We start from the raw sequence: 17,101 nt of genomic DNA on the forward strand, positions 1-17,101 counted from the left end.
CTACGATAAATAATTTAAATATAATATTTTTAAAAATCCCGCAATACAGTGAGGCCACGATTAGTTAACCGCGATATAGAGAGGGACTACTGTAATCTAAAAGCAAAGGCAAAATAATAGTGTTGAAGTAAAATGATAAATTTATCTTAAACCATAGCATTAATTATTAGAAAGGTAAAAAAATAAAAGCCTTTATATTATGAATATTCCACCTGATGAGAATTTGGAAAAACCACTGTTTAAGTTTTCAAATATATGTGAGTGTCTTCAGCAGATATATTGGAAACATGATTGTTGATTATCAATTACTAATAACAGAAAAAAATTAACACATTTGATTTGATGGTTCCTTTTAAAGTCTTTTGAAAGATTATGTAATAATCATACCACTTTTTAGCAATTCTTAGAATACTAATTCTCTTCACTTTGATTTCCTTTTTCTGAAATAACTAAATTATTCTGTTAAGCTCAGCTTTGCTATTGCTTGATATGATGCATGAGCATGTTGTTGATGCAAGCTGGGTAGCTTGAAACAATAAATCAAAACTTGTTACAGCACAATTATTGCATTCATTTGGAGGTAAGTAAATTCTCACTGAAACCACTGAAGAATATTGATGTGCCTTAATGTGGAATTGTTTACCTGTCAGACTATGCCAATGTCTAGGATCCTTGATTCTCTACTGGTGATTTGTATCCTGTGATATAGTGTTACTTAAAGATTTGTATAACTTGTATTTATATGCTAATACCCTGAATAGTTTAAGGTAAAATACTAAAAGAATATTGTTAAATGTTTAGAAGTTAAAACAATGAAGATTGTATTTTCTAAGCCTTTGTTATTCCATTGACTAGAAAATTCCATATTCAAACTATTTCTAAAAGTCTGAGTCAGGCTAATTAAATAGTTATGTGTTTGAATTTTTATGTGTTTTCATTGAAAAGGTAGTTTTATATTTGGCTAAAAGGCCAGTGGTTACTGAAGAGTTTCATGAGTTGTTGTCTTTAATTAACATTGACAACCCATGATGTTCTTTTCTATTAAAGATTTTATTTATTTATTACCAGAGAGAGGGAAAGGGGGCATAGGGAGAAAGAGAGGGAGAGAAACATTGATTTAAGAGAGAAACATCCATCCGTTGCCCCACACACATGTCCCCACTGAGACTAGACCCACAACCCAGGCATGTGCGGTGACCCTTTACTTTGCCAGACAACGCCCAAACATCTGAGTCACACTGGTCAGGGCTTCACCAAGATATTCTTAAAAAACAAAATAGAACAATGTAGATAATCTTCTAACATGGTCTTAGCTAAATTGTGGGCTCATTTATAAGCAGATACTATATTCCATAAGTCAGCATTCAGAGAATGAGATAAATTCAGACAAATTGAGATAAAAGCAGATATTGCTATATAAGGTAATTTTTGTCTCACTTCCTCTACCTATTTTCTTACCTTACCATCATAAGATTCTCACTTTTATGTGTGTACTTATTTGTCGTTAACTTTAGACTTTATACAATGAAAACAGTACTTAATAATACTTTATTTTGTTCTTATTAGTTTCGTCACTAGTGGAAGAAGGAGAGAAACAGATCAAACGATTTAGGCCGTCAAAAATGTCTGGCAGAGAACTTGCCCCACCATCCTCTTCACCACCAGTAATCCAGGAGTCACTAACAGTCAAAGAGAAGTTCATTCCACCTGAGCTTAGTATCTGGGACTATTTCATAGCCAAGGTAATAAAAGTGCTATGCAGATCAGTATTTATGCAGTTAAATGGAAATGAAAGTGTTTAAAATAAGTGTAATTGTCGGTGCTTCCAAATACTGTCCCACCCTGGTTTGGAAAATTTTCTTTTTTCAGGCTACATTACCAAAAAACATGTCCTAAAATATTTTGGCTATATTTCCAACCAGCTTTTAAGGCAGTTCTTTTGTTACAGAACCCCTAGGCTCTTTGATTGAAACAGAACCCACGAGCTGTTTAGTTAGGGGCCCGATTGCTCACCACCAGAATTATAACTTTTAATACCAGAGTTTAGTGAAAAGAAAAAGAATTGTTTATTTAATAGTTATATAGATTTAGATTATTTGCGGATTTCTGCTGTTAAGTCTTATGTTCCTTAAAGCACCCACACACACATATTTCTGCCTCCCCCTACCAAACCAGGCTAGTTTTAGAAAAGTTAGAGATACCGTTTCCCTACTTCCTAGACACAGTTCAGCTTTACCAGTAGCTGCCAATCATTCAATTTTGATTGGGGGAGGTCTTGTCTGTGTTAAGGTGCTCGCCAGCTTTTAATCCAGAACCTCGTGGATTCTCAGCTTCCTTGTAAACTGCATGGAGTTCTCCCTTCTCAAAGCCTCATAGTCAGTCCCCTCCTCAAAACTGCACGGTCAGACCCCTTTTCAAAGCAGTAAATATTCAGTAAATATTTAAGGAGCATGTCTGTGTTTTTGGCACTATTCTACGTACCATGGGTAGAGCAATGAATGGAATAGATGAAGTCCCAGCCTTCAAAGTGTATATGTTTTAATGGGGAAGAAGTAACAAGTTATATACTTTGTCTTACAGTGGTAATTGCTATGACAAAATTAATATAGTATGTTGGGTGGGGTCAGTTGCTATTTCATATTGTGTTGCCAGGAAAGGATTTATGATAATTTGACATTTGAGAAGATAACTGAAGAAAATAAGGAAGCAAGCCTCAGATATTTGGAGGAAATTGAGAGAACAGCAAGAACAAATGCCATGAAGTGGTAGCATGTTTGGAGACAGGTCAGAGGAACAGTAGGAGAGAAAGCAAAGAAGTGGGAAGGTTCCAGATCATGTGTGACTTTGTAGACTGTGGTAAAGACTTGCTTTGGCCCTTAAAGTGACATTAAAAACAATGGAGAGTTTTTATTGGAGTCACATGGTTTTTAAACATTTACTCTGACTGTGGCTACATATTCTTGACCATGTTCTAATCCTTTGAGTGCCAACGTCGCTGTGAGCAATGCTGACAAATTTTCCCAAAAGTGCCACCATCGCTCCCAGCGTTTCTTTTTTCGATGGCTATAAACGTAAATAACAATGGAATAATTCGTATTTTATGTTTTGTTCCCTTTTTTTGTACCTCAGGTTACATATTAATACAACTTTTTCTCGTGTTGATCCAAATTTCGAATTTTTATACTTGTTCAAATACTGACATTAATTCTGTTATAATTTTTACTTACATTTTAAACAGTCCTTTTAATTTCATTTATCTTTGCAATAATCATCAAAACTGTATGTAGTGTGCATAATAAGGAAGTTTTTGCTAATGACGTTTTCATTGCTTCAAGATAATAGCGTTAGCATTTTGTTTATAAACTGTTTTTCACTATTGATATCTATATGTCTCTAGTGTGAATGCCGTTTGTGTTCACTTTTTTTTGTACGTTATGATTTTTTTTTCAAAAATTTATGCAATATTTGGCATACTTCTTGCTTGTTTTCCATGTTGCTATGTGTTTTTTTCAAATTATAATCATAGGTTTTATATTTTGCCATATATTATACTGCATGGGCAACAGCAGACCCTCCGTATCACCCTGCCCAGGCTCTGTAGCTTCAGCTTCACTGGAGAGGACACTCCAGCGTCATAACAAGATGTCGATTCAACACGGGAGGAGACAGATACCGTGTCACTCCCGAGTTGGACTGCACAACCATTCTCGGCGGTGCAGATAGACTCTTAAGAAGCTACACCATCGTCTCTCGAGACGGACGGCTGCCGACGATTATACTTCAAAAACCATATTGAAGGAAAGAATTTATTTTTTCTAAAATAATTGTTATAATAAAATAATTTTAATGCAATTTTTTTTGCTGATTTGTGTCAAAGAACACTGCTTACAAAAGAAGAGTGTATTAACTTTGTCGTGAAATTTTCAGCAAATTATGAATAATGTTTTTGTAGACATTTTTCATAAACTCTACATTTCTCAGAAAAAATAGCCTGGCATTTCTCACACAAATTTTAGCAATTACGCATGGCACTCAAAGGGCTAAGTTCTGTTTATTCTTTTTCTGTTGTTTGTAGACTTTTATTTGTAATTGTTTTATTTTTATTTTTCTTTCCTGACCTCTGCCAGTTCTCAACTCTTTACATTGTCTTACCTCTTTCTTGGAACTCTTCTTTGAGGTTTCTCCTCAGAGCTTAGTTTCTCTGAAGTTGTGCATAGTGTAGTTTACAAGTTCATTCTCCCCTTTCCCAGGATAATTTCTTTTAAATATAACTATTAACTGTATTTTGTTCAGTTTACTTTTCTCCCTTTAGCCCTGGCTGGTTTGGCTCAGTGGATTGAGCGTTGGCCTGTGAGCTAAGTGTCGCTGGTTCGATCTTCCAGTCAGGGCACATCAGAGAAGGAAAACTCTGATTCCAAAAAACCTCCGCTGCCTTGCGGCATACCTCTTCAGGGGAAAGGCTAAGGGAGTAAACCCCGACAGAAAATCCGGAGCCGGAGTCCCTAAGGCGGTTTGACATTGTAGTCAACACCGGCAACTCCTGTGGCGCACCTGAAGCCAAGCTGTATTGACTCCGTCTTTCCCTTGGATCCTTCAGCTGCGAAGAGAGGGGGGGTCTGCTGCATGGGCAACAGCAGACCCTCCATATCACCCTGCCCAGGCTCTGTAGCTTCAGCTTCACTGGAGAGGACACTCCAGCGTCATCGCAAGATGTCGATTCAACACGGGAGGAGACATATACCGTGTCACTCCCGAGTCGGACTGCACAACCATTCTCGGCGGTGCAGATAGACTCTTAAGAAGCTACACCATCGTCTCTCGAGACGAACGGCTGCCGACGACGATAGTGTGAGTAGTTAAAATGTCTGCCACTTATTTTTAAATCCCTGACTGCATCCTATGACGCAGAGAGCATGGAACCCAGTTTAAGCATTCACAGAATCTCATGCAGGCTCTGTGTGCTCTTTCCATACCATCCCCTGGCCCAAGACCCTGCCCATCTTCCCGGGCCTTGGATGTGTCAAGTTCATTTGCATAACAAAGACACTGGCCACTAGCCTCAGGCATGTGAAGGCATCTTGAAAGCTGCTTCCTTTTCCCCATCCCCCAGCCACAAGCTCTGGGGGTTTTGGACACCCCCTTTCTGTAACACTTTGATAAATTATGATTTTTAAATTTTAAATAAAACAAAGTTCTTATTAAGATAAAAAGATAAATTGGTTAACACCTTAATACCAATGTACAATACTTGTTAGTAATTAAGGAATCAAGTCTGTCAGAAGTTCATGTGCATTCCGTATTCTCATTCCATTTCTATACTACAGGCAGTACTACATTGTTCTGATACACATAAATTTCATTACCACTTTTAATTAAATAACATCAGTCTCTCAACAAAATGGTTCAAGTTTAAATTTACCACCATATATTAAATGTGAGTAATTGCATGAAGTACAAAGTCCCCTGCTAGTTTTTCAGTTCAAAAATTAAAATGAAAATAACAGATGAACTTCATGATCAGTGTCTAATCACAGCAGTTCTTTCAGAGTCTGTCAGTGATTGGTCATTTAGAGCCTATTATTCAGTTCATAATAGTCAGGAAAAGGGGTGGTGTCCTGCCTCCTTGTCTCCCATGATAAACCCAAGTGACATTTTATAAAATTGGGTAATTATAAGAGGGAATTAGCTAACACTACTGAAAGTGCAACAAAAAACAATGAAAAGTGATAGTACTGGAAGTGAAGTCCAAATAAAATGTAAAGTTATAGAAAAATTAGCTAGTTTGGGATTATTGACATTGCTGTCATTTAAGAGACTCTAGATGTGCAGCCAGAGAAACCTAGTGAAGGCCAGCTTATCAACATAAATGCGGAAAGTGTGACAAAAGGGTGAAGATGTTCCAGAGATAGTGAAATTGGCAAACAAAAACAAAAAAAACTTCCCATTAAAGGAACTGTTGGTCATATTTCACAATATTGAAAGCACACAGCATGTTATGTTGGAAGCTGATACAGACTTGCCAATTTGCCAAGGATTAGAAAAGATGCTTATTTTGTGTCCTAAACTATAAGTTAGAAGGCAGCAAGACCAAAGTACTTGATGAATTTTTTACACACACACACAAGAAACACAGTTTAATTCTCAGTGTTTCTAATATTTTAAGTACAGTACAAAATAAATATTATTTTTACTATTTTTTAATTTTCCTAGCCAACTGTAAGAGTTTTTAGTGTCTTACCAAATATTTTTAACAGTCACAGAACATTTGTAATTTCCCACTGATTGTTAAGATTGCTTTGCATGGCTTCAGCTTGCATAGTCATTTTTACATTCCTACACTACATGCAACGCAAGAACTGCCTATGTATATCTCCTTCTTCTCCTGTGACCAGCCAAGTTCTGTACATACTCAGCTTCTGGATGTTCTCCTTCCTTGTATTAATTGACACCTCACTATTTTCTCTTGACATCCATCTCCCTGGCCTCTTAAGCATTGGCTTTTATTTTTCTTGTATCTTATATGCTTCAGTGAGAAGAAGGGCATTAGTATTTCCTCTTTCCTCGTTGCCTTTTGCAGAATCATTTATTCATTGAACAAATGTTTACTAGCACTTTATTTATATAGGGATATATTTTTTCCTCATTTTTGAAGCACAGGTATACTGGATATAAGATTCCTGATTAGTGAGATTTTCTTGTTCCTGGATCTTGTTAAATTTCTGATTGGTCTGCTCTTGCCCCAGTCCAAATCACAGCATCAGGATAGTTGAGATGTTAGCTTTCCCTAATTGTTTACTACTGAGATATCCATTGTTTTTGATAGTGTCACTGGCATGGAATTTTTATTAAAGTCAGCCCACTCTGGCTAAGAAGCAGAGTCTAAGTCCTCACAGACTTCCCTTCTGGCCGTGGTAGAACAATTACATCACAGAATGGCAGGGATGGGGATGACGGAAAAATACCAGATTCTTACTTTTTTTTTTTTTTGGTACCAGAAATTTAGTAGATTTTTCCTGAATAGTGCTTTAAGTGTTAGATGCATTTGGTGAATTCCCAATATATTTAAATTGTTTTTTACAATTTTGTGCGGTTTTATTACTGCTTTTTGGAGAGAGGACTTAGCAACCTCCTCACTCAGCTATTCCAGAAGTTCTATCCTGCCTGCTATGTTTCTTTATTAGGCTTCCTTAGACACAAGATTTTATAACTTTTCAAACTTCCCACATCTCTTCCATCCTCATTCTTAACAGATGACCTCATCTCTTAAGTCATTAAAAAATAAAATCAGACAAAACTTTTTTATCATCCTATTAATGAAGCTATAAATATATTTTCTCCCATCTTATTCTTTCTTCCTGTTATTATGAAGAGTCCTTCCTATCAAAGACACTCCACTTCTATTCTGAATCCCACCCTTGCTTTTCTTCTCTGTTCTTTGCTTTGTCTTCAGTTTTCTCCTCTCTATTGGCTCCTTCCATCAGGACAGATATATGCTTTCCTGTCTCCCATTCCAAATCCTGCTTTGGCTCCCAAAACTTTATAGCTGTTATCCCATTTTTCTGCTTTCTATGCTTTTTCAGCTTTTTTAAACTATATGCAGTGGACTACCTTATCTGCAGAGGATATGTTCTGAGCACCCCTTCACCCTGAACACACACACATACATAATTGAAAATTCATGTACAACTGAAGTCATTCTGCATACACAGATTTCCAACCATGGATTGAAAACATAGATAACTCTTGAACAACACAGGTTTGAACTATGTGGGTCTACTAAAGATCTGATGTAAGTGAACCCACACAGCTCAAACCCATGTTTTCAAGGGGCAATTGCATATACTGTAATTTTTCCTATATATACATGCCTATGATAAAGTTTAGTTTATAAATTAGGCACAGTAAGAGAGTAACAAAAATCATAATAAAATAGAACAATTATAATGACAATAAGCTGTAATAGTTATGTGAATGTGGTATCTCTCTCTCAAAATATCTTAACTGTACTGTACTCACCCTTCTGATGATGTGAGATAATACAGTGCTTATGTGATGAGATGAAGTGAAATGAAAAACGTAGGCATTGTGACATAGTGTTAAGCCACTGTGGGGTTTCTTGAACATAAACATTGCAATACTACAACTGTCTATCTGATAACCAAGATGTTCCCTGTGTTTACAGCATAGACACAACTGGACAAAGGGATGATACACATCCTGGGTGGGATGGAATGGGACAATGCAAGATTTTGCCATTCCACTCAGAACAGTATGCATTTTAAAATTTAGGAATTGTTTATTTTTGTAATTTTTCATTTGGTATTTTCAAACTGCAGTTGGATCACAGGTAATTGAAACCACAGGGAGCAAAATCATGGATTTGGGGGGTACTGCATTTTCTTTCTGTTATTGTAGATCCCTTTTATAATTACCTATTGTATGATATCTGACATAGCTACTCTGCTGAAACTTCTCTTGTTGAGATTCAGGTGGCTCCCATGTTGTCAAAATAACTGAAACTTCTTGATCATCATCTTATTTGACCTCTTACCAATATTCAATACATGTGACCATTTCCTTCTTTTTGAAATACTTAAACTCTTATTGTCTGATGCCAATCTTTTCTAGTGTTTTCCCTAACCTTCTCTTTATTCCTTCATCTCTTCTCCTCATCCTTTTTCTACTTGACCTGTGAATGTTGATATTAAAGATTTTGGTTTTGGCATTTATTTCCTCCATTACTTCCCTTCTCACAACCAGAGTCCTCTCGTTTTAGTAAATTTCATCTTTATATTTATAGTTGGTCAAGCCAGAAACCCTGAAGTCATCTTTTTCCTCTATTTCCCTTGCTTTCCAGATTTATCAGCAAATCTGTCAATGCTTTTCCCAAAATATACTGTCAGTGTGTTATTTCTATTCATCTATGTCACTAACACCTGTATGTAAACTGACAGTTCTTGCCTTAGTTGCCAGTGTCTACATTTCTACTCTTGCCATTTGACTTTTCTATCATACGTGAGTAATATGCTTAAGCTATAAATCTCACTTCCTGTCCTCTACTTTAAAGCTCATTCCATTACACTCTATATACTGTGACATATAAAAGCCCTGCCAGATCTGTCACCTTCCATTCTCTTTCCACCTTTATCCCAACACTTAATCCTGTTACTTTTTTATGCCAAATTCTTCCCCATATTAAAGCTTTTCTTCATACTATTTGCATCGCCCAAAATGCTTTTCTTTGCTTTTGTTGTCTTATTTCTTCCCTGTTTTTCTTGTCCTTTAGGTCTCACTTAAATGCCACTTTTCAAAGAGGCCTTTCATGCTCTTGATCCCAATGTCTTTTTTTTCTTTGTAGCACAAAATGCCTATTTTTCCATTAAAATGTAAGCTCTATGGAGGCAATGACTGTGTGTATATCTTAAACTTTTTTATATCAAGTATGCTTTGTAACAAAATAGATACTCATTAAATTTGTTCAATGGATGAATAAGTAAGGAATTTGTGTTAAGTGATGTCAAAGGCATAAAATGTTATTAAAAAAATAATAAAAGGAATCCAAATGCTGGTTTTACTTCCTATAATGAAGTATCCAAAAAATGGGATAAATTGCTAATATTCGACTCTGTAATTAAATGTATTAAATCAAAAAGTTAAATGCTAAGTTCTGTAACTTTCATTTTAGCCTTTTCTACCCCCTTCCCTGAGTAGAGGAGAATATGATTCAGAGGGAAGTCTGGACAGTGATGACGATGATGATGATGTTTTAGCTTCAGATTTCCATCTCCAAGAGCATTCTAATTCAAATTCATACAGGTATGGAACACTTGACTTTAAGGGTTTTTTTTTTAATCATGTCATATATAGTGTTTTTAAAAATAATACATGTGAAGTTAGAGGCTTGGGACTTAAAACACATTATAACTCAGATTTCTGTAGTTGAAATTGGAAAGTTTCTTTCCTTAACAAAAATTCCAGTTAAATTTTTTTTATTTTCCATGAATGAACAATCTATACTTTTTATCAGTCCCCACAAATACTGCTGTCATATTATTCCTTGTTTTTTGCTCCCTGATATAAATAAACCACACTGTTTAGCCCAGAAAATGTTTTATTTCCCAGTATAACACTAGTACTCTAACATGTCAATGATTAATGTTTTAAAAATGACTTCCACATATGATAAAAATCGTAAATGTGAAAAATGCTCGCCCTCAGTGAGCATTATTCTTACATGTAGGAGTGATGGTATGTTTGTTATCTTGCTTTTATTAATATGTTGCTTATATCTGAAAAGTATATGTGAGATAAAACAAAAATGTTAAGACATGGTCTGTTAGTGATGTGATAGAAGAATATATTATTTTCCAAAAGAAACAAATTATGTTAGAGAAAGTGAAGTACAGTACTTTTTTATTGAAAAGGAAAATTACAGGGGGAGGGTAGTTGAGACTGAAGAGGGTATAAGGGGGATAAATGGTAATAGAAAAAATACAATAAAAAATCAACTATTAAACCAAAAAAAATTTTTAATAAAGAAAAATTATTATGAGATTTCTACTTACTGGTATACTTATGTGTTTTTGTTTTTTTGTTTTTTGTGTATAAAAAATATGTACTTGGCTCAAAAGTCAAACTGTGTAACTTAACAACAATAGAACTCAAATAACCCAATTAAAAATCAGCAAATTATTTGAATAGACATTTTTTTAAAGAAGTTATATGAGTGACCAATGAAATACTCCTTTATTGAAAAGCACATGAAAAAATGCTCACTATTGCTAATCAGTAGAAAAATGCAAATTGAAACCACTGAGAGATCATCACCTCACACCCATTGAGATTGCTACTATTAAAAAACAAAACAAAGAAAAAAAAAACAGTGTTGGTAAGTCTATGGAAAAATTGGAACCCTTTGTAGTGTTGGTGGGAATATAAAGTGGTGCAGCCATCATGAAAAACAGTATGATAGTTCCTCAAAAATTAAAAAATAATTACCATATGATCCAGCAAAATTGACTTCTGGGTATATACCCAAAGAATGCAAAGCAGGGTATTGAACAGGTAATTGTACACCCATGTTCATAACAGCATTATTAATAACAGCCAATTGGTAGAAACAGCCTGAGTGCCTGTTGACAGATGAATGCATAAACAAAATGTGGTACATATATACAATGGAATATCATTCATTCTTTAAAACTATGGGAATTCTGATACATGCTGCAACATTGATGTACCTTGAGGACATTATGCTGAATAAAATAAACCAGTCACAAAAAGACATACTGTATAGTTCCACTTCTATGAGATACCTAGAGTAATCAAATTCATAGACAGAAAATAGAATGGTGGTTGCTAGGGGCTATGAGATGGTGGAAATGGGGAATAATTGCGTAATGGGTATAGCATTTCAGTTTTGCAAGACGAAAATAAGTTTGGAAATAGATGGTGATGATGGTTGCACAACAATATGAATATATACTTTATGTCACTGGTAAAATTTATGATACATGTATTTTACTGCAGTTTACAGTAATAAAACACCTGTATTTGAAGAAATAAATGTGTGTAACTTGAAATAAAAGATAAGCTGAAATATTATTTTAAAATCTAAAACTGCAGAAATGTGAAATGAGAAGTCTCACATTTCTCTCTTCCAGCCAATTTCTCCTCTATACCCTCTACAGACACCCATTTTTATTAGTTTTTGATTTATCCTTCTGTTTGTAAAAATAAGCATGTGTGTATATGTGTAAAATCTTCTATTTCTCCTGAAATGGAAGCATATTATATGCTTCTATACTTCTATAGTATCCTGGTAGCATACTATATGTAGTGTTCTATAACTATTTATCAATATATATGGGAGTTCACATCATATAACACTTAAAGATCCTTCAGCAATCTTTAAAAATGACAACACTAATATTATATGGTTCAAAACTATAGTTATTCTACCAGTACTCTCCTAATGGATAATTTGGTTGTTTCTAGTCTTTTGCTATTGCAGATAATGCAGACAAGAGTTGCTGCATACATATTTTTCATTTGTTTTTGTGGATGTATATCTTCAGGATAAATTACTAGTAGTGAAATTGTTGGGTCAGAGAATGGTGGTACTCTTCTAAATCCCTAAATAAATATTTAACAGATCTACTGTTGCTTTATTTTTAGTTGGTCATTGATGCGCTTGGCAATGGTGCAATTGGTACTCAACAATTTGAAGACTTTCTATCCCTTTGCAGGTCATGATCTTGCAGGTAATTTAACATGAATTAATAGTCATCACTTTTAATTTACTATTTTGTATTTTTCTTCAAATAGGGAAGAAAAAGTTTAGTAACTTATTATAGAAGATAGGTTTCTATTAACCAAACCACCTGTATATATGTCTTTTTTTAAATTATTTATTTGTTTGTTTGTTTGTTTATTTATTTATTTTTAGAGAGAGTGGAAAAGAGAAATGAGAGGGAGTGAAACATCACTGTGTGGTTGCCTCTCACTCGCGCCCCCAACTGGGGACCTGACGTGCAACCTAGTCATGTGTCCTGACTGGGAATCGAACCAGCAACACTTGGCTCACAGGCCGACGCTCAATCCACTGAGCCACAGCAGGCAGGGCTTAAATATGTCTATCTTACTGTTAAGTGCTCTTAAGAGGACAATATCCAAGAAAGCAGGGGATTTGAACCTGAAGTGATGACTGTATTGAGACTGTATTTATAGCTATAGTCAAAGTATTGGGAGATTTATTAGTGGCAGACACATAGAAAACTAAGTAAATGCAAAAACTTAGTGATTACTAACTCTAAGTGAGGAAAAGGTTGTACAGGAAAGAAAGGTACATGATAGTACACCAGGTGGTACAGCTGTGATTTATATTTAAATATACATATTAAGAAGTAAAGACTGAAGACCAATTTAACAAAAAATTATGTGATTATATTGGAATGATGGAGAGAGGAACTATTCTCATATTTCATAGTAGTATATCAGATCAATTCTAAAATTGAGAATTCACAGTGTAAGCATGTTTATATTTTTGTGGGTAAATAAGAATAGCTGAAAGTTTGAGGGTCTGATTAGGATTCTAGAATATGGAAGTGTAGGACTGGAAAATATTGAATTTCATAGTATTATCTAACTATTTTTAACTTTTGCATATTATTTAATTTTCTAAGCAAACCTTAAAATGCCATACAGAAATTGGACTGATACAAAGATGTAAAGCAATTAATTTTCTTCCCAGGCATACTTTTATAAAATTCAGGTACATTTATTCATGTTAAATTAAAGTCGAAAGCAGTGATTGACGTAGTAGTAATTTAAATCATGCGATAAATATTATTCCAAATGCTAGTAGTAAAGCTCTGATATAACTTCAAATTAAATTACCCCTTTTTTCTTTTGTCCTTGGCCACCTAATTATATTGAAATGTTACACAAACCTATGACTTTTTCTTTTTAATTTTCTAATTTCTGTGCCTGCCTCTCCTTCACATCTCCTGTGCCAAAATGTGTCAATATCTCAGTCATTCTTACAGTTTACTGCAGAAGATAAATGCAGGTCAATTTTATTTTCTTGTTTTAGAGCTTCCTGTTTGTTCACCACTTTGTCACGCAGTTCTAAAAACTCTTCAATGTTGGGAGCAAGTTCTTCTCCGACGACTTGAAATCCATGGTGGGCCACCTCAAAACTATATTGCAAGTCACATTTCTGAAGAGAGTTCGTCTGCAGGCCCTGCAATTCTCCGCCACAAAGCTTTGCTGGAACCTACAAATACTCCTTTCAAGTAGGTTTTCCTGTGGCTACTGTTTTCTAAATAAATCAGAGTGTTTCCAATAGTATTTAAAGAAAAAAAAATCAAGTCCGTTTTTGTAGCTTTGTGTGATGCATATTGTAGTCCAGAGGTATACAAACATTTCCTGCAAAGGTCCAAATAAGTAAATGTTTTAAGCTTTGGGGACCTTATTAAATCTTGTGGCAACTATTCAGTCTTGCCATTGTAGAGTGAAAGCAGCTGTAGACAATAAGTAGTAAATGAATGGGCATGGCTGTAATCCGATAAACTTTGTTTTCGAAAATGAAAGGCAGAGACTGGTAAATTACTGTTGCCCACTCTCAAGCAGTGCTATTCGAAAGAGCCAATTAGCAAATGGGTTTGCTGTTTGAGGAGTAAAGTGTTTGCAACAAAAAGTAAAACAGTGCAGTGCATGCTTCATCAAAAGTCTTGCTATAAAAAGTATTAATTGAACTAAACAGTGTATTTAGTGACTTAATGACATAGTTCATTTACATTTTTTTCACCAGCTGTTACCTCATTGTACATTATTAACAGACTTCATGGACTGGTGTGTGTTCATAGAGAACACTTGAAATAGCTCTGCTTGTAGATCTCTTCTAGGAAGCACAATTATTATAATCCCACGTTAAGGGTCAGCAAACTGCAGCCTCTGGGGCCAAATTCACCCCTCTCCCTACATTGTAAATACAGTTTTATTGAATTCCAGTTACAACCTTTCATTTTAATATCATCTCTGGCTCCTTTCTCACTTCATTGACAGAGTTGAGTAATTCTATTAATGACCATCTGGCCTACAAAGCCTATAATATTTACTATGCGGCCCTTTAAGAAAAAATGTGCCGACTGGGGACTTAGATGATTTGGTCTGATTCTAGTTAATTATTATTATAAACATTTATATAACACCAAGAAAATGTGGTCAAGTTAATCAGAAATCTCTGAAGTGTATAATTAAATATACTGTCTCTGCAGATCCAAACACCACGTGGCACTGTCTGTGAAGAGACTTTGGCAGTACTTGGTGAAGCAAGAAGAAATTCAGGAAACCTTTATCAGAAATATATTCACAAAGAAAAGGTGTCTAAATGAGGTTCGTATAAGTTAAATCCTTCTTACTATTTTATTATTGAAATTTTTATATTATATAACTAAAAAAATAAGTTGCCTTTAATAGACTCATTTTTATGTCATAAGCATATTTTATGCAGTTAATGTATAGGAAAGTAATTGAAAAGGAAAGAGAGGGTCAGTATTTTCTTAAATCCATTTTATTTAAAGTAACTAATTCAGATGTATTTGGGACTTTTTTTCCCCCCAAAAGGTATTGTTTAAGATACTCTATCTTTGTTTCTGTTTTGACCTGTCATGATCACCAATCTAAGAAAAAAAAGTAGAAAGTTCCCTTGATTTTTATGTACGTTAAAGAAGTTTATCTTAGAGGTTAAATTGAAATTAGGTTTATACACTGAAAGCATTTCAATTATGTACATTTTCTTTTTATTCTATTGATTATGCTTCTTAATGAAATTTTGCAAACTCTTAATTTATAATAATATAGTAACTGGTTGATTATACCTTGATATTATCATTATAATGATTATTTCTCTCCAGTCAGTGCTACTAAAAAGTTTCAGTTCGATGACATGGGGAACTTGCACCTGAATGTAAATTAGCATTTCGTTTCCTTCATTGAGACAATTCTGCTATTAAAAAATATCGGGTAATCTAAACAGTGGATTAAGTGATATAGTTAATTCCTTATCTTCTCATGAACCAGTAACAAAGAGTTCAAAACTGGTTACTGGCCTGTGGATCACATTTTGATATGCACTGAACTAGTTTGAAAGTTAACTTCATACAGTTTTTGAATTGGAAAGAAAAAAGGAAAATATTTCAGTTGGGTAAATTAGGACATAGAATGGCTTCTTAGTAGACAAGTTAGCACAAAGCAAGGTAACATCTAAACTCATTTAAAAAAGGATTATTATGTATATTTTATTATCTCTCAGTTTAAGCACTAATTTACAAGAGGCAATTGCTTATGCTAATAAATACAATAGATACAATACAAATGAAAGTATTTCTGTATAACCTTAAATAAGATTTGTCTTAAATATTTTGTGTATGAAAAATTTGCTCAAGCAAATTTTTAGAAAAATAAAATTATAAAAATGAATAAGACTTTCAGACTAATTAGCATATGTTTCTTGGTGAGGTAATATTATTTATTTTAAACATCTCTTTGCCTAAAATAATTTATTACAAGTTAAAGTATTCTGATAATAATGTACAAAGCACCGCTGCATTGCTCTATATCAAAAGCATGTGAGCCCTGACCAACATTGCTCAGTTGCTTGAGTAGCATCCTGCAAAGCAAAAGGTTTCTGGTTCAATTCCAGGTCAGGGCACATGTTTGGGTTGCAGGTCCAGTCCCTGGTTGAGGCACGTGCAAGAGGCAACCAGGCAACCAATTGATGTTTCTGTCACACATTGATGTTAAAAAAGAAAATGTTTATTGTGCTTGTTGCTTCTTTGGTTCCTCTAATATACCTTGTTATATGAATATGAAAATTCGGCAAAATAACTTAAAGTACTCATTTTTTTAAAAAAACGTTGTCATGTTTGATTAATATAGTTGTAAAAATTAAAACATTTCTCTACCTCTGATACATTTAGCGTATTTAGGAAATGAAGTAGTTCTTAAAACAAGGAAAACAAAAAACTGTTGCAGCACTAGATTTTTTTAGTTAGAATCTGGGAGTAGAATCATTCAGGGAGTAGAATGATATAATGAATCCAGAATGAGTAAGGCAGAATAACAGATAAATAAAGTTATTTTTGTATTATAATTATTTTAATCAAAAGCAGTAATATGAATGCTAGACTAAAAGGTTTATAGTAAACTAAATATTTTCTCTGTATTGGATTTTTTTTAATCTGCAAAATGAGTTAATAACTTTTATTTTGCAGTGTTTTAATCGGTACATTTAACTTATTTAAAAGCCTGACATGATTAATGGTAGCTATTAGATATTTACTGTTACTGTTTTGTTGTTTTATTTTGATGGTGATACTCTTAAAGATAGGGACATTTTGATAAAGGGAATATGAAAAATTTTCTGTAGTAAAACATAGATTGGATGGAACAAAATAAAATATAAACTTTATAGAGTTGGTATAAAATTATTTAATCTGTGCTGGAAAATAGACTAGCCTATTTTTCTTAACAATATTACCTGCATTCCCTTTTTAAAAAAATAAAATGATAATTATACTTAAATAATTCAGTTCAA

The 17,101-nt window shown here is 34.1% G+C and overlaps 1 protein-coding gene across 3 annotated transcripts in view; it reads left to right on the forward strand.

Moving 5' to 3' along the window:
- Positions 1-17,101, forward strand: part of DMXL1 (Dmx like 1) — a 160,886-nt gene that overhangs the window by 95,140 nt on the left and 48,645 nt on the right. For all 3 annotated transcript variants that reach the window (XM_090276612.1, XM_090276614.1, XM_090276615.1), the window contains 5 exons: positions 1,567-1,742; positions 9,686-9,816; positions 12,178-12,263; positions 13,595-13,796; positions 14,781-14,898. In XM_090276612.1, coding sequence (XP_090132738.1) covers positions 1,567-1,742; positions 9,686-9,816; positions 12,178-12,263; positions 13,595-13,796; positions 14,781-14,898 — 713 coding nt within the window. The remainder of the gene's footprint in view (positions 1-1,566; positions 1,743-9,685; positions 9,817-12,177; positions 12,264-13,594; positions 13,797-14,780; positions 14,899-17,101) is intronic.

Source organism: Furipterus horrens, unplaced genomic scaffold, assembly GCF_987537825.1.
Source record: "Furipterus horrens unplaced genomic scaffold, mFurHor1.1.pri manual_scaffold_5, whole genome shotgun sequence".
NCBI lineage: Eukaryota > Metazoa > Chordata > Mammalia > Chiroptera > Furipteridae > Furipterus > Furipterus horrens.